Source organism: Manduca sexta, chromosome 13 (assembly GCF_014839805.1).
Source record: "Manduca sexta isolate Smith_Timp_Sample1 chromosome 13, JHU_Msex_v1.0, whole genome shotgun sequence".
Classification (NCBI taxonomy): Eukaryota; Metazoa; Arthropoda; class Insecta; order Lepidoptera; family Sphingidae; genus Manduca; species Manduca sexta.
In genome coordinates this window covers 10776376-10803049 of record NC_051127.1, presented here as the reverse complement: position 1 = coordinate 10803049, position 26674 = coordinate 10776376, and the positions used below count along the sequence as shown (strand labels likewise).

The following is a 26674-nucleotide window of genomic DNA, read 5'->3' as shown; positions in this document are numbered from 1 at the left end:
TGGTGATTGTTTCCAATAATAGTAGCCTATTTTTTCTTTTTTTACCTTCTTTAATTGGCGAAACGAGCTTCGTTTTTCGTTTCCGTTCGCCTGCAGGTAAGCAATACGACTACAAACAGTAGAAACACCATCCAACAATTTGAATTACACCTGCTGGTGAGCAACACGACCATAAACAATAGAAACACTATCCAACAATTTGAATTACAAAGTAGGAAAGCGCGGGAAACGTTCGAACTTGGCGGGTGTTTTATTTTGGCTTAAAGGAAAAAAAAATATTTGTATATAAAATTAGTCAGTTAAGTTGTATATTGTATATATATATTTACTTATTTCTTTTCATTTTTACTGTGTATAAATAGAAACACTACTATTGGTAAGTTTTTTTTTTTTAATAAAATTTAATATATTATGAGCAGGATGAAGGAGCCCCCAGACCCTGGGGGTGTTGTTCCTGAACCTTCACAGTTCATAACTGTAGATACTGCCTCTAGTATGGATACTGATTGTTCAACATCCAATGTAAATAAAAGAAAACGGGCACGTCTGCATAGAATTTGTAAAATCTGTAACAAAAAAAAACGAAATAACCCAATGGCAATTGAATCTGGCAAACATGGTTGTTGTTGTGTGGACAGTGATGAGAAGAACTCTGGTGATCCATCTCCATATTCACAAGTGCAGTCAACCCCAGTTGTTCCTTCTTCGCTTCCAATCGTTTCTGACTCTTTAGGTGAGGTTAAAAGAAAGCAATATTCCAATTCAGATGCAGCACCCTTTGTAGTTCATATTGTAAAATCTTCTGAAGACACAAATAAAGATGTTAGTTTTCATCCAATATGCTTTGGTCGCTTTTACACAAATATCAAATAGACAATATTGTCCTAGGCAGTGTAAAGCGTATTGGACGCAATAAAATATCCATGGCATTTTCCAATTGTACATCGGCTAACACATTTTTAAGTCATACTGCATTAACCGAAAAGGGCTATGAGGCATATATCCCAACATTTCATATCACAAGAATGGGACTTGTAAGAGGTATCCCATGTGATATGTCCCTAAGTGAGGTAAAAGAAAATATAAGAGTTCCCTTAGGTTGTGGAGAAATTATTAAAGTTCGACGCCTTAATTATAAGAGTACTGTTGATGGGACTGTGACATGGAAACCCTCACAAACAGTGGTGTTAACTTTTGACGGCCAGGTTCTTCCCACGCGCATATTTATGTGTTATAATGCACTTAAAGTAGATTTATATATATACCCAACTATTCAATGTTTTAATTGTTGTCGATATGGACATACTAAAACTAGTTGTAGATCAAAGCCTAGATGTTATAAATGTGGTCATGAGCATAATGGCTCATCTTGTAGCTGTGAGGTGGATGACAGTTATTGTTGTCTTTGTGGTGGCCAGCACTTTGCTATTAGCAAGTCTTGTCCTGAAGCAACTAGACAATCTAATATAAAAATATACATGGCGCAAAATTGTGTGTCATATTCTGAAGCGTCTAAAATTCATCCACCAGTAGTAAAATCATATGCTGACACTTTAAAATTGTCTGAACCACCTTCTCTTAATGCGGGAACTGAAGATTTTAAATATCCATTTACTCAATCACCACATAACAAATCTTATAAGAAAACTGTTTTCCAGAAGCCCCGTCCTCCTCTGAAGCCAGGAAAAGGGTATGACCGCGCAGCTCATCAAGCTCTAGTGAGTGACTACAACTCGCATTCTTATTCCAATGGATGTGCTCTCCCTTCCAAAGCAGACGATCTCAACTCTTCTTCGTTAGAGTCTCAGCCTTTGATTGATTTAGTTATTTTTCTAATTGAATCATTGTCACAAACCACTTTACCGTCCTACGTTGCCCCATTATTTAAAAAGATAACACAATTAATCAGTAACAATGGCTCACTTGAACAACATCCTACAATGGAATTGCCGAAGTGCAATTCAAAATAAATCAGATTTAATTTATTTATTAAACAAATATAGCCCTAGTTTAGTAGTTTTAAGTGAGACATGGCTTAGACCGGGATTTTGTTTTCGAATTCCTGGTTATTCATGCATTCGAGAAGATAGATCAGATGGGTATGGTGGTGTTGCTATACTCATAAAAAACTCCCAACATTTTTCTCCCTTAAATTTACCTTCTCACCATAATGATTTTTCTATTGTTGCTGCTTCTGTTAATAATATTTGCTTCGTTTCGATTTACATTCCTCGCCCATGCCCTTCTATATTTCGAGAAGTAGATAATATTATTTCTATATTACCAAAACCTTTTTTAATTTTGGGGGATTTTTAATTCACATCACCAGTTTTGGGGCTGTTCAACTACAAAAAAATTGTGGAAGAGGCCTAATGGATATTATAGATTGTTATAACTTATGTGTTTTAAACTCAGGCGCTCCTACTCGTCGAACTAATCCTAACGAAGGTCTTAGCGCCATTGATTTATCAATTAGTACACCAAATTTAGCAACTTCACTTACTTGGGAAATCCTTTCTCATTCGTATGGTAGTGACCACTTTCCTATTGTTATTCGGTTTCCTCAAAATAATAAACCTAATATAACTCGATCGCCTCGCTTAAAATACATGCTGAAGGATGCAGACTGGGTGGTATATAAACGATTATTAGATGACAAAATTTCTCAGCTTCCGGATATTGAGTGTAATGACGAAGCCATATGTTCTGAGGCTCTTGCTAAAGCTATGATTGAAGTTGCGGATATAGTTTTTCCCATTAAAAAAAACAGGTCTTCCAAAATCCCCTCTCCTCCATGGTGGGACCGAGAGTGTTCAAAAGCTGCCAAAAATAGAAAAGAAAGTGAAAGGGCTTATTGTAAAAATATGACAACTGAAAATTTTGATAACTATGTCCTAGTTTCTAAACAGACAAAAAATTTATTTCAAAAGAAGAAAATCGAAAGCTGGAAATTATTTTGTACATCTATTTCCCCTGATACCTGTCCATCAATTGTTTGGAGTAATATTAGAAAGTTTAGATCAGCTTTTAAGGAAAGATCATTTTCTACCCTTTCTTCTTCTTTAACGGAAATCTTTTTGGATAAACTGGCTCCCCCTTCTGTTCCAGAAAATTTTCCACTTTACAGTACCCCAAGAATACATGACAAACATAACTTAAACTCCATGTTTTCGCTATCAGAGCTTAAAGCAATCCTAAGCAGCGTAAAAGATTCGTCTCCAGGTGAAGACGGAATTCCCTATTCTTTTTTTTGCAACCTTAATGATAATGTCCTTCTTTATTATTTAAATATAGTTAATTCTGTAATGATTACTGGTAACATACCTGACTCTTGGAGATCCCAAATTGTGTTACCTATTTTAAAGCCAGGGCATGATTCCTCCCAAAGCTCATCATATCGCCCTATAGCTCTATCAACAGTATTGTTGAAGCTTGCTGAACATCTTGTAAAAAACCGATTGGAGTGGTATATCGAAAGCAACCGTTTGCTATCTGATAGCCAATACGGATTCCGTAAAGGGAAAAGTACTTTAGACAGTATCAGTATTTTTGTGTCTGATATCCGTTTGGCATTTTCTCAAAATGACTCATTAATTGCAGTATTTTTAGATATTAAGTCAGCATATGATAACGTGGTTCCATCGGTTCTAACGAAAAAAATGTGTGATCTTAAAATTCCTGACATGCTGTCTAACTTTATTTCTAATTTAATAACAATAAGATATATTTCTGTTGATTCTGATGATGCTACCAAATTTTTAAGAACAGTATCAAAAGGCCTACCCCAGGGATCTGTTTTAAGTCCCTTATTATACAATATTTATACATATGATCTGGAATCATCATTAAATGGATCAGTTAAAATTCTACAATATGCTGATGATCTTCTCCTTTATACATCTGGTAAATTCCATACTGACTTGTGCTCTACCATGTCATTGGCAATGACCTCCTTAGAGTCTTGGATGACTTCAAATGGACTGGAGCTTTCACCTTCTAAAAGCTCTACAGTGTTATTTAGTCGGAAAAATATAACATCTAACGTTGATATAAAATACAATAACTGTTCCATTCCTCTAAAAAAGAAGTGAAATTTCTTGGTCTCATATTGGATTCCAAACTCACAGGTTCTTCGCATTGTGATTATGTAGTTATTAAATGTGAACGAAATCTTAATATCCTTAGATGTCTTTCGGGTGTATGGTGGGGTGCTCACCCATATTCATTAAAACTTATTTATAATGCACTGATTAGAAGCCAGTTGGATTATGGGACATTTATCTTAGAGCCGGGTAATTTATCAGCTTTCAAAAGACTTGACTCGATTCAAAATAAAGCTCTAAGAATAATTTCGGGTTCAATGAAATCGAGTCCAATAAATGCCCTTCAAGTCGAGTGTGTAGAGCCTCCTCTTAAGTTGAGACGACAGTTTTTAAGTGACAAATTTTTGTTTAGAGCTTTTCAATTTTCTGGTCATGCTCTCTTTCAAAAACTCCAAACTCTTTCTGAATATATTATAACTTCTCCTTTTTGGCGTAATAAGTCAACTCCTCCTTTGGTTGTTAGTTTTCGTAAATTCTCTAACCTTCAAGCTCCAACATATCGTTCTATATCTCTTCCTCTTTATATGTATGGCTTTCAATCCCTTTTACTTAAACCCGAAATCTTTTACTCATTGGGTATTGAAAAAGACTATCCTAATCCAAATGCTCAATTTAACGAAATAGTAGATACAAAATGGCCTAATTTCCATCTAATATTCACCGATGCATCCAAACATTCTTCCTCAGATTTTTGTGGTGTAGGGGTTTACCATCCTCGTTACAATGTTATTCAGAAAATAAAACTTCCACCAGAAAGCTCTGTATTTACTGGAGAATGCTATGGAATTTATAAGGCATTAGAATACATTCTTCTCCTGAAACTTAGGAAAACAGTAATTTTTTCGGATGCGTACAGCGCCCTTCAGGCCATTGAAAAATTCCCATTCAAAACTAAGCCTTCATCTAGTATAATTATTTCTATAAGAGAAATGCTATATGAATGCCTTTCTAAAGGTTTAATTGTAGTTTTAGCTTGGATACCTGGTCACTCAGGTATAAGTGGGAATATAAAAGCTGACCGTTTAGCTAACGAAGCGACTATGGATGGGGATGTATATCCATACATAAATTACTGTAGCGATCTGGCTACGCTTCCCTCAACTTCTCTGAGAGAATCTTGGGACAAGTATTGGGAAGAAACCAGACAGTTGAAAGGAAAATTTTATGCAAATGTTCAACTAAGCATACCTAATAAGCCGTGGTTTTGCAAATTGAAGCTTGGTAAGCGATCTACTAGTTGTATTATAAGAATGCGCTTGGGACATGTATGCTCGCCAGCTCACCTTGCCAGGCTTCATATTATTGGCAGTAGTGCTTGTGAATGTGGTGAGGAGGTCGGAGACCTTAATCACATTTTCTTCTCTTGTCCACGTTATGATCGTTCTTCATTCATAAATCGTCTCATATCCCATAATATTCCTCTTCCCACTTGTATTTCTAATTTACTCGTATTTAATATTGATATTTACAAAGCTATATCTTCTTTCATTGTAGAAAATGACATAAAACTATAATTTCATTTCAAGTATCAAGTAGGTAAACTTTCACATTTATTATATACTTTACAATCAAAGAGTCTTTACAATAATTTATTTTATTTTTTCAGCTTAACTGACTTGTATTCTAAATTCTTTATACTCTTTGTAACATTTGTATATGTATAAAAAATCGTTTCCTTAAGGTGGTAGCTCAAGGTCCATTTTCATACATTTTGTTTCGGCTTTAATCTGGGTAACTAAACAAGTATTGGCAAGTAAAGAATTTAAATTCACGTCTAGTTAGTGATTAGTTCTCGCAGTTGAAAGAAAAATGTAAAAATAATTAATAATCATGGATATTTCTGCCTTTAAAATTTCGTCATATTAAATTTTAAAGGCCGAAATATCCATGATTATTAATTATTTTTACATTTTTCTTTCAACTGCGAGAACTAATCACTAACTAGACGTGAATTTAAATTCTTTACTTGCCAATACTTGTTTAGTTACCCAGATTAAAGCCGAAACAAAATGTATGATAATGGACCTTGAGCTACCACCTTAACTTTGTTGTCATTGGCGTAGCACAGCAACCCAGTGCTTGTAGCCATTAAAATAGAAAAAAAAAAAAAAAAAAAAAAATTACAAAGTATAGTTTGGTAATCCACTGCGCTCGCCATCCTCAGATATGAGATGTTAAGTCTTACGTCCAGTAATTACACTGGCTGCAATGTTCTTCAACCCAGAAAACAACAGTGACTACACACTGCTGCATGGCGGCAGAAAGACATTGCGGCGGTACATACCCAGACAGACTAACACAAGTGAGAGACACAACACCGGTAATATAGTCACCCAATCCTGTATGAAGGCGAAGAGCAAAAAAAAAATCCTCAATTTTCTATTTGTCGACGTGATAGTGAAAATAACTTCAATTAAAACACAAGCTTTCGAGATAGCCTAAATGACGAACAGCAAAAATTTACTAACAAATTACACAGTTGAAATGCTTACTTTTGTTGGTTATGTGCTTCTATAAACTACGATAGATAGGAATGCCTAGCTATCTATCGAGGGTCGTATATAATTAGGGACTGTCAATGATGAGTCGTTTTTTCAAATATGAACAAACCGCTATTAATCATTGTTATTATAATCTATGCGGTATGTTATTTAAATTGGTTTATGTAAAATCGAATGTAACAATACTGAAAACTTATCAGTACCATTTACTGGTACTCAGTTTAAAAATAAAACGCTTCGGCGGGTGCATTCACTATAGTTATGGACATTATCCCCGTGTGTTCACGGTAATTACGATAGACTGACCATAGAAATTAATGATTAGCAGACGGACCGACATTAGTGGTAATATACCGTTTAGGTAATAAGATTATTACCTCGACGCTATATTACCGTGTCATATTGCATTTGGTTACCGTAAGGCCCCAAACCAGGAATCTTTTATTTTACTGATTCAAAGTAATTTTGAAAGATCGGTAATGATAAGCGGAACTCTTCCTTTCTAATTGAGATAGCAAACTCCAGTTAAATGTTAGAATGTTGTTGAGACCACTTAGTCGCAGGTAATATTTAAGATTATGACTGCAGAGTCCAGGAACTATATTAGTCTGTTAAGACATGAAATTCGCAGAATCAACGCGTGACAACTGTTCATACATTAATAATTGTCTACAATGAATGAATTGCTTAGTTAACAGTTTCCCATTAAAGTATGTGAATAAACTATAAAAAATGTAAGTAAAAGCCTTAATGATTAAGAAATATTTATTTGATAATGTCTTCATCTATTATCATACAAAGAGACTTACATATTATTATACAATAGTTACTACTGCTAAATATTATATTACTCAGGACCTGATGATTTTTCTAGATCATATTTCGATCACACAAAACAGATTTCATAAAATATTACGTTAAAATAAATATCAAATAATAAAACAAGTCGTTGACAAGCATTCAATTTCTTTAACACTAGAAATAAAGCAGTCAATTGTTATTATTTGAAATCTTAGCCTAAGGCACTGACAGAAATGATTATGAGCTGCGTTAGAAACTCGTGTATACACATCATTATAAGTAATAATATACCTCTAAAGCGTAAATAACATTGCTTAAAATTATAAAAATAAAAAAATATATAAATCGGCGTACCTAAACTATAATAAGCAAAATTATTCAAATTCATTAAGAGGATGTCACAAATTGAAATTTTATCAAAATATTATGTTTCTCTGTTACTGAACATGCAACCAGCAAATTTATAAAACGAAAACTATATTAACTTAACATACAAATAAAAGTATTAAGCAAGTTTATAATAATAATGTGTGTGCCCTTGCAGTGGGTGTGCAATAAAACACTGTCTTTAAATTTGGTTCATCTTACACATCATGCATTGTCTATAATATCGTATCGCCACAGTCCCATAGAATTTATTATAAAACTTATTTAGATTTGACGCCACGCAATGTCTTACAAATTAAAACGAACAATTTTTCAGCATTGTCGCTTTCTAATTCAGAATAGGGCTTTTCAAACACTTTATTATTAACCTCATGACAATGAATAAGTCATTCTAATCTCGATATTTACCAGAAATGCTTTATAAATACAATTAATACTATACATCGATTTCAGCACAGACTGCATCCTGGCTAACGCTCGTTTTCACCAATTGGAAAAAAAGTGATATCTGAACAAAAAAACTTCTGGTGCTAGGAAATTTTATTCTAGATATTCATTGACTAATGTCATCTTTATTAATAAAGACTTTGTGCTATAGATCTCATCTATATTATTTCCTACGGTTGGTAAAAATTGGCAGTGATTGTGATTCTGACATCGAAATTACTTATCAGTAGTAAGGTAAATCTTGCGTCATTCACCATAGTGTGTTTCTGACGCGCATTATTATTAATCAATATTACATAATTTTAGAAAACGCGTTCCTGGACGGGAGAAAACTTACTTAAATATGTAAATATAGGTTGAAATTTTATATCAAATCACTGAGTGTGGCAAATTAAGTATGACTAAAGGTTGTGCATAACAATTTTTTTATTTATCATTGTATCTTTTACGTCAGTCATTTGTTCGCATGGCGGGACGTCATCCAATTTGTATTGTGTCAAAGAGTTTTGAATAGGAAATGAAGACTGCAAGCCAATTACAACAAATAGTTTTCAATTATAGAATATGAGTAATATACAAGTGGGCGCCTGACGGCGGCCGGCGAACATGGCAGCGCCCGTAGTGGCGACGGCTGCAGCGCGATGTTACCTCAGTTCACAAACACTCGCCAAATAGGAATGACACCTGGATACTGCTTTTAATAAGCTTGCTGGTTGTAATTGTTATTTTTCTGATAATCCCATCTGGATGAAACAAAATTAAATACTTTAGCACTGTTATATTGAAATGTTAATACACTTTGATCCGTTAATCGAAAAAGTTACTGACCTGTAGAGGTCCATTGCTCACATCAACATGTTTGTTTGACAAATCAGCCATTAGTCTTTCCTGAAACAATTCATGTTTATGAATAACTGATATAAAAATAACTATTTAAACGCGTTACAGCGCCTACATACAAATTGTGCCTACATACAATTGTTGAATTTCGTTTCTACAATATTTCAAACAATGGGTTCCTATAAAACATTATCAGTGTTATCACAAAAAAGTTAAACAAGCGATGAACATGTGACTAAAAATCTAGTAGTAATTGGAAAAAAAAACGAGCAACTGAATCTTGTAAATTATGTAATATGTTTATATGGAAGATTTAGATTTCATGGAGAACTTTCGTGATACTCGTATAACCCTAAAAGAATGAACCTATCCGAATATTATGAAGATGTCACTTAAAAAAAAGTACAGATTCAGCAAATCTTTTGCCAACAAAATAATCGATATTATAAATGATGATCGTCCCTGTGATCGGCGAGGTGGAACTATAGATTTACAAATACATGTGGTATGTGCATTGCGGTGCTGGACCCAACATCAGGTAATTTTATTTATTATTGAGTTAGATGGCTGCACAACAAAACTGACAATAGTTTGATTCACACTGACAGGCACAAAGAGGGATAATAGACTAATTTGACAGCACAGTCAAAAATTGCAATTTTTTTTTCTATTGTTTAAAGGGTTTTAAGATACACAATGTTTGAACAATGTTTTGTAATGCAGGGAGTTAGACAAGACTTTAGACATGGTGTTTAGAATTAGAGACTGTTTAGGTAAACCCATGTTTAAACTGCGAACACAATATTATAATCATAATTTATAACTAATCTATACTATTATATAAAGCTTATCATATAAAGCTGAAGAGTTTGTATGTTTGAACACGATAATCTCGGGAACTACTAAAGCGATATTTTTTTTTTCAATAATAGCAAGCTACTGTAGTCTACTTTTTATCCTGGGAAAATATAAAGCGGGACTTTTATCCCGGAAAAACTTTCACAAAAGCGGACCCGCGAGCAAAAGCTCTGGAATTATAAAAGATAAATTCTCTGAAACTCTTTTCAAGTAACACAATGTTTCACAATAATATTTACTAGTACATTACTAGTAGACATGGCAAACATTGTCCTGCCTCAGACTGGATTTTATGAAAACAACCTTTCAGGTCTCGACAATAGCGCTACTTATCGCATTCAAACTAGAACTAAAGAACCCTCGCCAAAAATTTTCATTGAAATCGATGATTTCGGAGATTCGCGTGTCCGAAAAATATTTTCATACAAAAAAAACACCTAAATTGCGAAATTTCCCGACTTTCTTTTCCGTTCATTTTCAAAAATATTTTTCGATACAAATCTCATCCAGATAATTAGAAACACATGAAACTTGAATCTGTCAAACCGGTCGGGCCATTCACAAGTGATGCTCTCACATACATGTGGCAACAGTTTTATTTATATAAATTTAAAAGCTATTACTGGAACAAAATTCTTGTACGTACAAATAAATTTGTAATAAACATACCTGAGTGAAACGTTCTGCATCAGCAAAGCTGTTGTTTTTGTTCGTCGCGTGCGCCTGCTGTAATTCTTCCTGCAACGCATCGATCTTCTTCTGCATCTGCGCATATAAATGTTACAATTAAGATATTTAGCGTAAACTCCACGATCCGTCACCATTGGACAAAAATATATCAGTACAAAAAAAGAGGAAAAATGGAAGTCGGTAAAATCCATAAAACCGATAGAATAGAATCAAGAAGCATAAATTGAAAACATGTTTGTACACGAATCGACGTGATGGTGCAGAACCGACGGTACACGGCGCACGGCACCGACACAAAAGCACACACAGTACAGTACTTTCAACTTTATACCTCCTCAACAATTGTGGGCAATGATTTTTCAATGCAGGAGTATGCAAACGCCATGGGTTCCTAAGTTGAAAAAGTTTCGCTCAATATTTGTTTTTCAGTAAAATATATTCAGAGTGGGTAAGGCCAAGGTCTTGATCCTTGGAGAAAACTTGCAAAAGTCAAATAGTTGTTATTAATAATTATTTTATGGTCTTAAAACTAATATTTGCACCACTTTACAAACTAAGATATATCTGGGAATCGTAACTGTTCCCATAACTTTATTCCATGCTGTTTTACAATTTATCACACTGCACGCGGCTCTCAAGACTGCTGTAGAACCGAGGCTTGTAATACTTTAATGTTTTAATTATATTTTATTTTTCGTCATAGTCTTACAGTAGTATGTGTTATTTTACCTGCAGTACTGTCCTCTGGCGTAGTTCGTCTAGTTCTCGCTGTTTGTCAGCAAGCTGCTGTGCCCAGCGCTGCTCCTCTGTTGTGACGTTTTGTTGGAGTCGACTCAGCACACCTTCCTGTGTTGTTCACATATTTGTATAATACATCACACAATGTATGTATGAGGGAAAGAGCAACATATAATAACTATGTCAACTTTTAGAATGAACATGGAAAACAACCAATAAAAATGTTAAAATATTTCTTCTTACTGTGTTTTCTGTTACAATTTACTTTTAACTCACTATTCTTACAGTTCAAAAGAAATGCGATTTTTTTTAAAATGTTTGGATTTGTGTAGCTATTCCATAAGAAATAAAATGTAAATCATTATCTTACTGTGTCATCAATAATCCTCTTGTATTTATCGACGAGGCTCTGTAGATGCTCATTCTGAGAGACAAGTTCGCCGACTCGTTCGTCCGACGTCGCAGAGCAGACGGGCGCCGCGACCTTTTCTACTTCTTTCTGTGCAGATTGCTTGGCCAGCTCTGTTTTCTTCTCTAATTCCGCCTTGAGGTTATCAGCGAAGGTCTGCAGCCATTGCTTGTCGGGTGAGGAGCCGGGCGCCGCCGAAGGACACACCGCACGTAATACATTTGCCACTTCGTTATACTGCGTCTCTTGTGCCATCTTTATCGCTTCCTGGTACACAGTACAAAATCATAAGAATTTTAATAATTATTGTTGTTGTTTTGGGCTCATACAAGTACTATTTTGATACCTCCGCTACAGGTTTTTAAGCAAGTAAAATGAAAATTTCTATAATTCAGTCTGCTAGTAGGCAAAGGAGTAACATGGTAAGCAAGATTTATAAAAATGTGCATTTGTATATCGGTGGCCGTGAATAAGCAATACATTGAACGAAGCGAAGCCGGCCAAAGAATTGTCGCAGTACATCGACATCTTACTTCGGGTACAATGAACAAAGGCGCAACACTTACGCGCAGTGAGTCTTGGGCCGGCAACGCGCTTGCCGATTTCATCTGTAGAGCCTTTTCGGCAGACTGTAACGCCTCCATTACTTTCCAGTTTTTAGTTCGCAACTCCTATGTGACGTGAGAATGATACGTAATTTACTATTAATTATGTTAGGGGGCTGCTTGGTGTCGACACCTCACTACATTAAATATTTGAAAATTAATCGTATACTCGTTAAGTTGCACATTCTTATTTCTTACGTATATTAATAGTTACACAATCCTTTTTTTATTACAAAAAATGCAATCACAGAAATATTATTAATGAGACTGAGAAAAGAGTTATAAGTATAATATTTCTTTTTGGCTTGAGGAAGTGAGAGAGCGCGATAGATCATAGATAGGAGGTAGTATAATGTTCTCTTTCCCGTAAAAGAGATCTGTATTTGTACGAAGAAGTATTTATTAGTTTTCTTATAATAGTCGCGCAATAGGGAAAGATAATGACATCATTGATGTACACCAATGTTATTTGAAAGTTATGTTGTATATTGTGGGTCGGTTGTGTAGTAGTGTTGTGTACTGACATTGTTTTTGTCCTGGTAGGCGCGCAGCTGGTCGTGCAGACGCGCGAGCTGGTCGCGCTGGTCGCGGCTGCCGCGCTGCGCCGCCGCCAGTTCGCCTCGGAGCGCCTCCACCACACTCTCCACCTTCGCCAGCTCCGCTGCCTGATTACATATATCACCACCAATTAGCCGAAACACCTTGACAATATTGGGATTATAATTAAGGGGCAGCAGGTGCTCCACCACTGTAGTTCCATAAAATCATTATTAGGACAGGAATTAGTGCGGTAGATTTGGAGAATTTTTACTTTAACTTTACCTTCTGTTCATTTTCATTAGCTGTGGGCAACCCGTTTTGTGCCGGTACTGCTTTCATCTGTTTCAGTTCAGCCAATTCCGATTCACGAGCGGCAAGTTGCTCGCTGAGTGAAGAAATTTCATTTGATAGCTACAATATAACAGACATCATTATTAATATTTAATGTTACAAGTCCAACCTTTAATAGCATTAGTAAAGAATAAAATAAATATAAATACCTGTTGTTGTTGTTTTTCCGACTCTTCCTTTAACTTTTCCAAGTTGGTTTCGGCAGTCTGAGCCCGGTTAGCCAAACGCTGCACTTCGTTTTGCAGTTCTGAAATATTTCTTGAGGTTACTACCTGTGCCATAGCTTCGTGAATTTCTAACATTTAACATTTTCATTATAAATTGATTTAAACAACTATCTGCATAGTATGAATTGATTGACTATTAGATTAATAGAGTGATTGCTTATTTATGTAGTTTTTTAGTGCAGACGGCGACATTTGAGAAGCATCGAGTTAAGAGTAGAGTATATTTTATTTGGAAAATATTAGTTTATTGTCAGGTAAGAATTGATATGAGAGGTGTGTATATTGTGAGTTGTGACTGACCGTGTATCCGTTCCTGTGCCTGTCGTCGTTCCTGCTGCACGAGCTGGTCGAGGTCGGCGTAGGCGCGCGAGGAGTCCTGCAGCTGCTGCGCCAGGTCGGCGGCGTGCTGCTGCGCCATGAGCAGAGAGTCGCGCGCGGCGGCGAGCTCGCAGCGCGCCTGCCCCGCCTCCAGCGCATGCGCGCTCAGCTCCGCCTGCAGCGCCGCCAGCTGAGCCATAAGCGCGCCCTCAGACTCTGACAGCCGCTGGATGTGCATCTCCAACTGCACGCGCTGCGCTTGAGCCTCACCCTCCGCGCCCAACTTAGCCTGCAACTATAACACAACAGACACACATCTCAACATTACCTCATTTACATTACTTAATACTAGATTCAACATTATAAATAAAAAAATCATTACTACTGCAAACTATTTAGTAACATCTTTTTAAATCTATGAAACATGTACTAATCTCAATATAATTAAAAACAGAGACGTTAGGGTATGGTTGCAAGTATTCAGTTTTTCACTCACAACAAGTTTGTCTTGCGCGAGCGCGTGGTTGTCGTCGGCGAGGCGCTGCAGCCGGGCCTGCAGCGCGTGCAGCTCGGCGGCGGCGTGGTCGGCGCGTGCGCGCTGCTGGTCGGAGGCGCGCGAGACGGCAGCCGCGCGGGATCGCTCCGCGTTCAGGCTCGCTCTGAACAACAAAAGATTACGTAAAATCTAATTAGCAAATCTTACTCGTAACTATGCTTACGTTACAATCAAGGGGGTCCCAGTAATTTTAGGTAATGACGCACGATAAATGCACAAATATAACAGTACTAGGATTACATCATAATTGGAAAGTCTGACAAGGTGAAATAATCGAAAGTCACCAAAAAACTATTTTTTTTTAATACTTTTTATAATACATGACATACCTCAATTCCTTTAGTTTAGCCTGCAGTGCTTGAGACGCATCCACCTCATCGGCTAAGGCCTTCTCCTTGTCAGCCAACTGCTTCTTCAACTTTTGCACTGGATCATTGGGGCCCTGCATATACAAATTTAGAATAAAAAGTCATTTATTAAAATAAGCCATTGTAAATTTGATGTTTTTTTTAAACTAAGCCACTTTTTAAACCCCCCATATAAAAGTACACTGTTCTGTAAAAATATATAAAATAAACGAAGAGACGAATTCAGAGCTTCCTACTTTTTTTGAAAATCAGGTAAAAATATCTCCCAGCGGCAGATTAAGGAGAAATATTCACATTCGAATAATATTTTTATGGATATCAATGTGGTCCAAAGAAATGTGTATACCTCGGTCCATTCGGAGTGCTGCGGGAGCGGGTCGTGGTGCTTGTTGAGCAGCGCGTCGGTGAGGATCTGTATCTCGGTGCGGGACAGCGCCGCCTCGCGCACCACGCGCACCAGCTCGCCCACGTTCACGCCGCCGCTGTCGCCCGCTGATACCATACACACAAATACTTCCTTATTATACTTTGAATATTTTGTAAAAAGATCACATAGGTTTAATGTTATTACCAGAGACTTGAGGTTAATTTCACCTTTCTAGCAAGTTGGTTGAAATTTTAAAGTTTTTTAATTTATCGTTTATATATTGACTGACCCATGAGAGAGAGCACGTTAGGCTCGGCCTTCTTCTTCTTGTTCTTGGCGGGCGCGGAAGGCGCGGGCGCGGGCGCAGGCGCGGGCGCGGCGGCGACAGGCGCGGCGACGGCGGCGGCTGTGGTGGCGCCCAGCGCTTGCTTCAGCAGCTTCTCCGTCGTCAGCTCGGTGGGCTGCGGCGCGTTCAGAGGTGGGACAACTTCCTCGCGGCCAGCCTCTACCACCTCGCTGTTGGGAGCTTTCTTCTCTGCTTTTTTACCTATACATATTACAAAATTATAGCCAATTCAATGTATTGCACCAAGAGCACTTCATAAATAAAAGTGACAGAATGGCCATTATGGTGACATTGTTAATTCGAACCTATATATTTTTTTGTTTGACTTTTATGTGACATACAAAAACGTATGGTACCTTTGCGCGGCTCTTTAGGTGCATCTCCGCTGTTGTGTCGCTCACGCGCGGGTTCTTCCTTCACAGGTTCAGCAGGCGCCGGTGCCTTAGCAGTAACTTTGCCGCTTTTGCTGGGCTTCGACGGCTTGTTGTCCTTCTTTTCAACTACTTCCTCCGGTTTATCGGCAATCTTAAAAATTAACTATAGTTAACACGAGACTTTACTATCTATACATAATAATATGTAGTTACAAAAAGCAGCGGTAGATTTACAGAAGTAGAATCGCACTGAGAAGTGAGTGGGCCGCCACTCTTGTAAAATTATCCAGCATTTTCTTTCAAACTTTAAAAGAGCCAGTAAAAGAATAAAAGGTAGAAGGGTACCTAAAAGTGACAACAAACTAGGGGGCTAAATTCAAACTTTTAGGGGCAAATAGGAGCAAATTACTTTAATAATATAAAAATCACTTCGACAGATACAAAGTTACGACATGAATTCCGAAAACAAATAATTTGCCTTATACTATTAACTATGTTATTGAGCATTATAACATAATATTCCGAGCGAACGCAGTTGCGAGCAAAAATGAGACAAAAATGTTATTCATAGTGCAAGCTTAATGATTTTAGTAAAACGCATCGTGAAACATACTTCCGTGAATGCAAAGAAAATAAATCTATTCAAAATGTAAATAAAAAAAATAATTATGCAAGTTATTTATAAATTTTCATATGTAGATACATGCTGAGTTTCCATACATTTGGGCTATGTAAACACCACAACATGGTATTGTTCACTTATTTCGTGATTTCCTTGCACAGAATATTATTCAACATTGTCATTGCTATCTACCATTATGTAGTCTAAATAACATCTTTACCAGAGCTTTTTAGAGCGCTTTTTTTTAATGCTTTGAATGACGAGACGAGCTGGTCATTCGCCTGATGGTAAGCGATACGACCGCCCATAAACAGTAGAAACAACATCCAACACCTTGAATTACAAAGTATTGTTTGTTATTCCACTGCGCTCGCCATCCTGAGACATGAGGTGTTGTCTTATTATGTCCAGTAGTTACACAAGATACAATGTCCTTCAAACCGAAACACAACAGTGACTGCACACTGCTGCTTACCGGCAGAAACAGACACTGCGGTGGTACCTACCCAGGCGGACACTCATATATGAGAGCACTACCACCAGTAAAGACAGAAAGAAGTGTTCTTAGACATGTATGAAGATATTTACAAATTTACTAAAACAGTGCAATTTACATAGACAAATAGATAATATAATTGAAAATAACAAGTTATAAAAGTTAACGAATCGCAATAAACAAAATTAATCTTTAAAAATATCTATCCATCTTAATGGACAGATAATTTTATCGCGCTTCCGTGAAAGTAATGTTTTGAAAATAATATATTTCTTTCTTTGCAACCCGCGGAATACAAGCATCGATATATAAAATAGTGTAAAGCATGAGAATATACTATGCATGTAGTGGTGTGATAGTTAAATGTTATAAATAAAGCACTTGTACAGTTTGTAATACAATCAAAGAGTCAACATAAAAAGGACCTGAATACCCATCGATCTTCTCCCCATATACGTTGCTCTACAATGCGTGGTTCAAATGTCATTAATAATTTAAACTTTCAGTGAAAATCGATATTTGTAATAAAATTTTCAACTACAGCTAAAGTAGTTATGATGTGGTCGTGACGTCTCGAATATTACTAATAGTAGGCTCTTTGATATTATAATCGTAATATATTATTATTATCGTATAGATTACCTCTACATCAGTTAACTTGTAGTTTAAATTTTTTTGGAAGCGAGAGAGGTATGCCAGAATCGTGCAGTGGCAATCCATAGTCTGCCTACCCCTCGAGGATAGAGGCGTGATACTATGTTAATGTTTTACAGAAAGAACAGGAATTATCTTAATCCTTATTAACGAGAAAGTTTGCGAAAATGTTTGGACGTTATCTAAGTAAATTTAAAGACAGCTGGACGGATTCGAATAAAATTAAGCACACACAGATACTTTTTATTCCGGTAACTTGCTCCCGGAACAATGTTTGACTTTTTAATGTTTTTAAATAGATGAGACTGGCGTTGTGCACACGATATGGATCGCTGCCGTCATTTAGTACTTTTATAGCTGCAAAGGCTTTTCACGAAGCCGCGGGAAAAATGTAGTAAAGAACGAAGAAAAATAAGCTATAACTGGTACAAAGCCAATTTTAAAGCATTGCTTTTAAAATCTTTAAGACATATTTTTAGTATTTCATTTCATGTTGTTCAGCTATCAAACTTATCATAATCATTATGCCTCGTATTTCTCAGGACATATACATAAAAAAACTCACAACTACTTATCTAAATAACTTTTGCATCATTTGCCACCAGTCAACGTGTGTACGTAAAATGATAGATATTAAAAAATAAAAAATAACATTAGTCCTGTATTATATACTGCCCACTGTTAGGCACGGGCCTGCTCTACTACTGAGAAGGAATAGGCCTTAGTCCAGCACGCTGACCTAGTGCGGGTTGGTAGACTTCACATACCCTCGAAAATTCCTAATAGTGAATTTCTCAGGTATGCAGGTTTCCTCACGATGTTTTCCTTCACCGTTAAAGCAAGCGATAATTCACAAAGAATACACACATTTTTAGAAAAGTCAGAGGTGTGTGCCCTTGGGATTTGAACCTGCGGACATTCGTCTCGGCAGTCCGTTCCACAACCAACTAGGCTTTCGCCGCGTATATATCGATAGATATTGAGGTCCTTTAACATCCTGCCTTCGTTAATTCGTCTTACAACTATATTCTATAATTTGTACATTGCGGAATCGGATTATTTAGCAATATGACACAAGTGTTCGCTATAAACTACCATTGTTTTCGATGACATTAACGATTGCAACGGATATCACGCCTGTATTTTAATTTATTGGATGATGAGAATACAATATATTTTTTGCATAACATAAATAGACGAATGATGTTAAAGATTGTAATATATGCCGGATGTGGCAACGACGACTTAATCCTTATTAAACAATTGAACAGAAAAGTTCGAGAAATCGTAGAAGTATTAGTCACCTCTAAATATACCCATTTTTGGATAATTTAAATTAAGTAGTGGGACAATAATTATTTCATTCAAATTGTATGATAAACAGGATGTCAGCGATAAATATTCATCGAGTACAAATGAATGCAAATGTTATTCCCAAAAGTCCCAATTTAAGTTCTATATTATTTGCACATATAGCAGCAGGTGTCATTCCAATCTGACGCAAACTTGGGCGATCACTGGAAAATACTAATATAATTTTATCGCGTAAGAAAACATCTGAAAAATCCGAATTACAACTAAATTTTTATTAATACTTTTAATCTAATATTAAGAATATAGACGTTCCCAGCATTCGTTATCAATCGTGTAATGCCGTATGTCGTTGGTAAACCACTGTGTACTAATAATTTATCTCCATACGAAAGTCAAATTGCTAAATATTGAGCTCCTGTGATGTGGTATTAGAACAGAAATACAAAAAAATGCATCAAACTATTAAAGCATACGTAGAATAATAGTTAATACCAATTGTATACCTAATTACCCTTATTATACAACAAATAATACAACTCAAAGGACAAACACAATGGGTTTACTTGAAACTCACTTTATCGGCGACTAGCGACGAATGCAACAACTCAAATTCGTCTTTGGGATGCATTTCCTCAAAGTGGTTGAGCACAGTGGCGTCGGCGTTGATCGGTACAGCGCTCGGATCGCTAATGCAGCTCGGATCGTCTTTGTTCAACAGTATCGGCTTTACTTTGGAATCCTCGCCGCGTTTGCGAATCTGCACGGATATACGCCACGCGTCAATATTTGCTTTTCGCGGTATACATTACCATACAAGATTCATTTTCTAATACTTATTTTGATACTCTATACTCGGTGGTTATTTCCTATGCTATAACATTTTTAGTATGTTGATAGTTGTCATTAGTTTAGTACACTTTTAAGTTAATGTAATATTTGAAAATTTACATTTTTTTGAAGGAATTACAACACTAATACAACTTAGTACAATGATGCTACTTACATTTTTATTGCCCAAAATAAACTTAAATAGAAAATATTATTATTAGGCCCTAAACTCTAAAATTAAGGGTTGTATATTAAACTTTACACGCGTCGCACATTAAAATCACTAAATAAGTAATACTAATTTTGGTTTAGCTTAATTTGTTTACCCGACAGCATTGTTTAAAATAAATAAACTATACCTTGATGAAAAATATTTCTTGTATTTTCTGTACAGAGTTATTTGTTCAGTGTGTAATTACCGGTATTGTAATGAAAAATATAATCCATATACCATACAAGCAAACCATCTAGGCTCATGAGATCTTTGTGTGAAATAATTCTGACATGATAGGTACACTTTTTGGGGAGTCATATTTTTTTTCTTTTGGTGCCATCTTATTATTCTAAGACAAAACCAAATCAATTGAAAGCGAAAAAGATTACTTTAGTGCTTTTTATGATCCACACAGATCACTAATTATGTATTTTGGTGCATGAATTATTTTTTGTCAATAAGTGTCCTGAACAATATTATGAAGCCTTCCTACACGAATTTCGGCTACAGCGGCCAATCTTAACGAAGACCAGCAAGGTACGCGGCCAATGTTATAGTGCACAAGTGTGTGCGCAATACACACGCGTACCTGTATTCCTGCACTCACATAGTCTGATGAGGCTGCAATCCGACATAACCGAAGAGGGATCAGGCGCAGCACCAACGGCTTTATTTGCTTTTCGAAATATTGGGGTCACTTAATTTTTAAGGTGAAAAAACCCGGTCACAATATTTATATTTGGCCCACCTGGGATTCAAACCCAAGACCTCAGCGCCATAGTCGTACTCGTACCACGTACGCATTACAACTACGCCACCGAGGCTGTCAGACAGACTTCAACAACATAAAATCTAAAAAAAAATATTATTAAGAGAAGATTTTATTTGTATCTAATTATGAATTCAAATCGTTTATTTTTCTTTTAAACAACCAAGTAATTTATAAATTATTTTTTTCAAGAATGAATAATATCATGATTCGTGACCCAACGAACAAAATTTGTGCCCCATAATTTTTGTATTATCCTAATGGTATATCACTGTAATCTTTAGTTATGCTGCCATTGTTTTTTCTTAATGGTTAAAAACATTTTTACTGATACTTAACTACGACATTCCTTCTTCCTACTCCTTATTTTTCGAAATTGAAAATGTATTTTTTGCAACAAAAATTTTCATTGTAAGTTACAATAATTGTAGCTGTAAATTGTGCCGCTGCTAGTTCATTCCCGTGGTGATTGTAATTGCTCCTTTTAAGACGAACGGGTCAAATAATAGGTAGTGAAATAAATCCATGATCAGGTTCATTGGAAATCTTGGCACAGGTAATATTTTATTTACGAGAATTTGATACATTTTTGTTTATTTTCAATCTAAAATTTTTTTAAAATAAATTAATCCCTACTTTATCCATATATCTGTAAAGAAAACATCAAAATCGCTAAAATTTCTCTTGAATCACAGTTCCACCTAGTCAAAAAAATCATGACCTTTAACTTAAAAATGTTTCCTTCTAAACTGAATTAGAAAAATCCAAAATTAAACCACACGAAAACATTGCTTGAGTGTGTTAATTTTTCCCTATTTCTTCTCAAATACTACTAAATTTTATGAAGAATGGCAACACCTTAAGCTCAATATTTCTCGAATACGCAGGTATTCTTTATAAATCTATTTTACATATAGGTAAAGATTTATTCAAAACTAAAAATTAAAATATCCCTAAATGCTAATTTGCATCGAAGAAACCCAGTCTAAACCAACAGAACCGCAAAGATAAAAATGTTGAAAATACTAGAAAGGGAATAGCGAAATATAATTCTTTTAAAGATCAGGACCAAATTTGTGGTCCAAAAGTAATTATCAATAGGTTGTTGTCTCATTTGAAATGTCTGTGTGACAACCTGTCACAGCATCCTTGGTTATTAATACAAAAATAACATATTTTCAGAACTAATTCTAATATAGCAATAAAAACCTGTAAATCATAATATTGAAGAAATATGAAGTCTTTTAAGCTGGTGTTTTGGTATTTCACTGAGGATTGAATAATAACGCATGAGCGCAATTTTTTTTATGACAATCTTCCCAATGGCCGCATTATCTAATCTTAGAATTCTTTGGGTGTAAGTAAATTAAATCCAAGTAAATTATACTAATTTTAGGAGGATATCGCCTAGACATGCAATAGTTAACTCTGTGTTCCAGCCTTTATTTGTATTAATTTATCACAAAATTTAGGGTATAACTTTTATGTTGTCATCTAATAAGTGTAAATCTAAAATATAAATGACAACCAAAAGTGTTTTCGCTGTGAGTCTATAAGACTGAAGATGTGCATTCCTTTTTGTCTAACATGAAGCCTTAGCACCAAATAGCTACAAAGTTCTAAAAACTAACATATTTATCACATATAAATATTATATAAAATAACATCAATTACTTAACATTAAATCGTAAATTACATTGTACATACTTAACATCAACTTTTAAATAACCAATCCCATATATTGATAAACATAAATAATGAAAAATATAATGGAATCTTATTGTTTACCAGTTTGTTAAGTTAAGGAATGTTTGCTCCCTAACGACACACAAAATCATACTAATAAACCAAAAAGATCCATTACAAGTATGTTTATTAATAAATTAGAAAAAACAATGAAAAAAGCACCTTCGCCTTTCTCATTTCTTGCATGATGTCAGAAATATAGTATTGCTTATAATTTTTGTTTGTTATCTAAATATGAATATGTGAAAAAAAAACTTTATAAGTCCCCATTTTAAGCACATTACACACACGGAGGATTGTGATATTTGCGATAAGTAATTAAAATTCATATAGAGAAGGAGTGCAGAAAAGTAAAATTATGTATATTATGTGTTACAAATATCTTAAATTCTATGATTAGTTCATTTTATTAGTCATACTAGAAAATTATAGGTACTTACTTTGGTATCGCAAGGTTTTTAATTGCTTTCACCGCTGACATAATGCAATAAAAGTCAGTACTAATATCTTTTACTTATAATATTACTAATGTTTTATATCACACTTTTTTTTATTGCAGTTGAATAAAGAGATAACCATGGCGCGCGCCTATTTACGAGACGACCGCCCATAAACAGTGGTAAAACAATGTACAAATTTAAATTACAATGTACTGCGTGACATTGCGGTCGTCACCCTGAGACGTAAAATGTTAAGTCTCATAATGCTCAGTAATATTTCATTGTATTATACTGGCTACAATGTCTACAGTGCATACACTGTTGCTTGGCGGTAGAAATAGGCATTTCGGTGGTACCTACCTCGCATACGAGAATCCTACCATCATTAGTGGGGGACCAGCAGACACTTTAAATAGGTATGCACGCACTACAATGGATCAGATATTATTAGCAGTAATAGTCGTTTTTTATGAATATTGTTATTGATGACATCTGTAATTAAATAAACTTATTCATTTCTGACGGCATGCTTGAAACGCGAAAGGCAAAAGATGGTAGTATCATAATCTATTTTAAAAAAATACAAGAACCAGCAGTTGTTTAATAAGAATGGTAGTTATAGCACAACACTGAATCAAACTGTTAAACAATCCGATTCTGTGATAATATACTTTACATGCAATAAATAATCGCCAAACATATATTACTTAATATATCCTATACAGAAACCCCAATGATTCACCGTAGACAACCAAATAGATCAAGGAAAAATTTATATCAATGCAATTACAATTTTAACAACTAACCTTGACATTAGGTTGGGAGTCCTTTGGAATGTCACCAACTACAGGTGGGCTGAACTCAACATGGCTCTTAGCTGGAGGGATTGGATCATCTTCCATGCCACTCTCAGCCGGCGCCTCACTCTCCTGCTCGCTGCCGGTGGTTGCCGCAGCACTCTCTTTGTTCTTCTCTTTCTTTGCCAACTAAATGGTATACACACAAGTTGGTAACATAACATCAATTTATTTCATCAAATGACGCACGCAATAAACAATACAAATTCTATAAATAATTAATATAGAATAATAATTATTTATAGAATTGGGTATGAGGTTTAAAATTCGGTATGAGAGCAAAATATATACATAGAAACTAATCACAATCAGAAAGGGAATGAAAATGTTGGTGAATTTAAAAGGACATATATTTAACAGTGAATTTAATAACTTTAAACACAGATTTAGGGAACATTGACGCCAATATCAAGATTTTAAAATGTTGATCACAGACAGTTGGTGGACTAATTTGTGTTTTTTTTTTAATGAATAACCCAAAGTACAGTTATGTAATCCAATTAGATTATATGTAAACAATGCTTTCATAAATTATTAACAAAATAATTATTGACTTAATTGGCCATAAAATATTTTTTTTGTTGTTTTTTCACATCTCCCGTTTCTGGGGTATATCACCAGGTCTGCGGGCCGTATAATTATTATTTATCAGGCAGGCAGTTTGTTTAACTGATATGCCGGTACCCTGCTATTCTCGACTTTGGTTCCACTTCCCAGCTAGTATATTATTTTTATGTATATTAACAATTGTTATTTGAAAGTATAACACCAGTTGCTATAAAACATTTACCTCTTTGCAATGAACATAATTATTTAGTCTTTTAACATATTATTCATTCTTATTTCAAATAATTTGACAAATTGTGTTTGCAAGGAAAACAACTGATTAGGTTAATAACTGATTGAAAATGTTTATTGATAATACCCAGTGCTTGGAGTCATGTGATCAGTAATTAGACATTAAAATGTGTGTTTATCTAAAATTCAGTTGTTACCTAAACCTTGCAAATAACTTTTATTTAAATAAAATTCTGTCATCCAGCTTTATATTCTGTATGTACTAGACACAATACCGCCTAAGGGGTTATATCATATTATAGGATATTTTTATACTAAACTTTTATTATAGTTGATATATTATTAATATATTTTGTAATAAACAAATAATAATAAGCAAATTTATTGCAATTCCTAAAAAATATTTTATAATTAGTCCCTTCTATATGACTATGGCTTTGGTAAACTATAATATATTATGCATTTTATTATACAATCTTTGGTCACAACATACCATTTTTACATGGAGATAGTGTTGATAACCTTTACTCTGTTTTATCTGAACACCACAATGTAACAATGCACATGTACAGATAATGCATGATTTCTTATTAGTCTTATTACCTTCTTATTAGCCTTCTTGCTGTTGTTCTTTTTTACTTTGTTTTTATTTTCAGCAAGAGCAAGCAGTTCTGTAGCAGCACGACGTTGCTGTGCAACTGCTTCTTCATAACTTGTTCCCGATGCAGAGAACAATCCCATCAACAACAGAACAGCCACGCCGGCCACTCCCAGCCCGCACAAAACCAGCAGTGCCTGCAGCTCCATTGGATCTGCTGCATGCAAAATTCTTTTTTCCTTATAAAAACAAATATTTATTATATTACATTCATATTATTTACAATGAATACTCATATCAGAATTAATGATATTGGAAAATATACATATATGCAATGGTATATAACTTCAAACATTTGTAAGTAACATAATACAATGTTAAAGCCTGCAACATATACTGTGGCGATATTAACTTGTTTTTATTAACAGTTTCCATGTAATTTTGATAAATTCAAATAGATCTTGACATACAATAATGTAACAATAATTATAAAAATATATTTAACTAAAAATTATTTAAATATGTATACAGATTTTATCGATAGCTAAATGCATAGTTGAATGAGTGCGACATGCTTTGATATCTATGTATATACATACTGTTAGGTTCTCTAGTTGATCCGCAATATTTGTGTTCAGTGACGTATCAAAATGTGCAGAATAAGGAGGAATACTGTATATTTTTTCAAATATATACTGGGAAACAAGTTCACAAAATGAAGGTATCGGCTGACACGTAAGCAATGACACATGTCAAAGGTTATTTGCTCAGTATTGACAGTCTTTTCGCTCAAAAAAATAAAAAAATACAAAATACGTAGTTACAGCGCACTCCTATATAAAACTGTAACACATTTATAAACATAGTTTTTCCCATAGTGTATTATCTAATTAGCTAATAACATCAGTAGCTATAAACGCCGTAAGCAATATACTTATAAGTCAGTGGCATTCACTTTATTCAAGATAAGATATTATAGCTTACCTATTTTAAACGCACACGATCAGTTTAATATTTAGTTTATTCAACATTCAATCCATTCACACTGTAACTATGTACCGCAACAACCAAAGAAAGAAAAGGATAAAAATGGAATGAAACCAGTGTCCGGCAAACCGGTTTCGGTTTTTTTATCATTATTTTTTTCTCCGTGACGATGTGAGCAAGGAATTATAATTCATACAGCCCTATTGAAAATTAAATATATTTTTAACATTTAATATGGTTGAGATACTTTAATATCAACAATAAAGATATAATATTTATTGAATAAACTTCTTATATTATAAACTTAATGTAACAGTTTTTTTAAGTTTTACATTATCGTTATAATTATATCCACTATTGCTGGTTTTTTTTTTTAATTATTTATTACGGCTCTGGAAACAAGTCCATTGAGCCCTCCACTATTGCTGGTAACAACCAGTGTTGCTATCATAGTTAGATTAACGAAATTGGGGATTTTAATTAATTTATTCAATTTATTGAAGTTGATAGCGCTGGCGTCGTCGT

At 34.9% G+C, this 26674-nt stretch overlaps 1 protein-coding gene and 1 long non-coding RNA gene across 14 annotated transcripts; both read right to left on the bottom strand.

Annotated features, from left to right (window-relative positions):
• Nucleotides 1–371: 371 nt before the first annotated feature.
• On the bottom strand, nt 372–2127 carry LOC119189216. Its single transcript, XR_005112298.1, has 2 exons — nt 1573–2127; nt 372–566 (listed from the first exon to the last, which is right to left on the bottom strand). It is a non-coding gene; the product is annotated as an uncharacterized LOC119189216 (long non-coding RNA).
• Nucleotides 2128–7355: 5228 nt separating this feature from the next.
• Nucleotides 7356–26310, bottom strand: LOC115443398 (ribosome-binding protein 1). 13 transcript variants are annotated; one of them, XM_037438084.1, is made up of 20 exons: nt 26147–26310; nt 25168–25401; nt 23716–23895; nt 19487–19669; nt 15809–15989; nt 15396–15653; nt 15086–15231; nt 14701–14813; nt 14312–14474; nt 13798–14110; nt 13420–13517; nt 13202–13330; nt 12904–13044; nt 12341–12445; nt 11736–12041; nt 11357–11473; nt 10959–11018; nt 10607–10702; nt 9068–9127; nt 7356–8982 (listed from the first exon to the last, which is right to left on the bottom strand). In XM_037438084.1, the coding sequence occupies exons 2-20, from the start codon at nt 25369–25371 to the stop codon at nt 8962–8964; spliced, it is 2874 nt and encodes a 957-aa protein (XP_037293981.1). In that variant the 5' UTR covers nt 25372–25401; nt 26147–26310; the 3' UTR covers nt 7356–8961. The 13 variants fall into 13 exon arrangements, with proteins under 13 accessions (XP_037293981.1, XP_037293986.1, XP_037293984.1 ...); XM_037438089.1 differs by having other exon boundaries at nt 15809–15977; XM_037438087.1 differs by having other exon boundaries at nt 25168–25379; nt 26147–26309.
• Between the last annotated feature and the right edge of the window lie 364 nt (nt 26311–26674).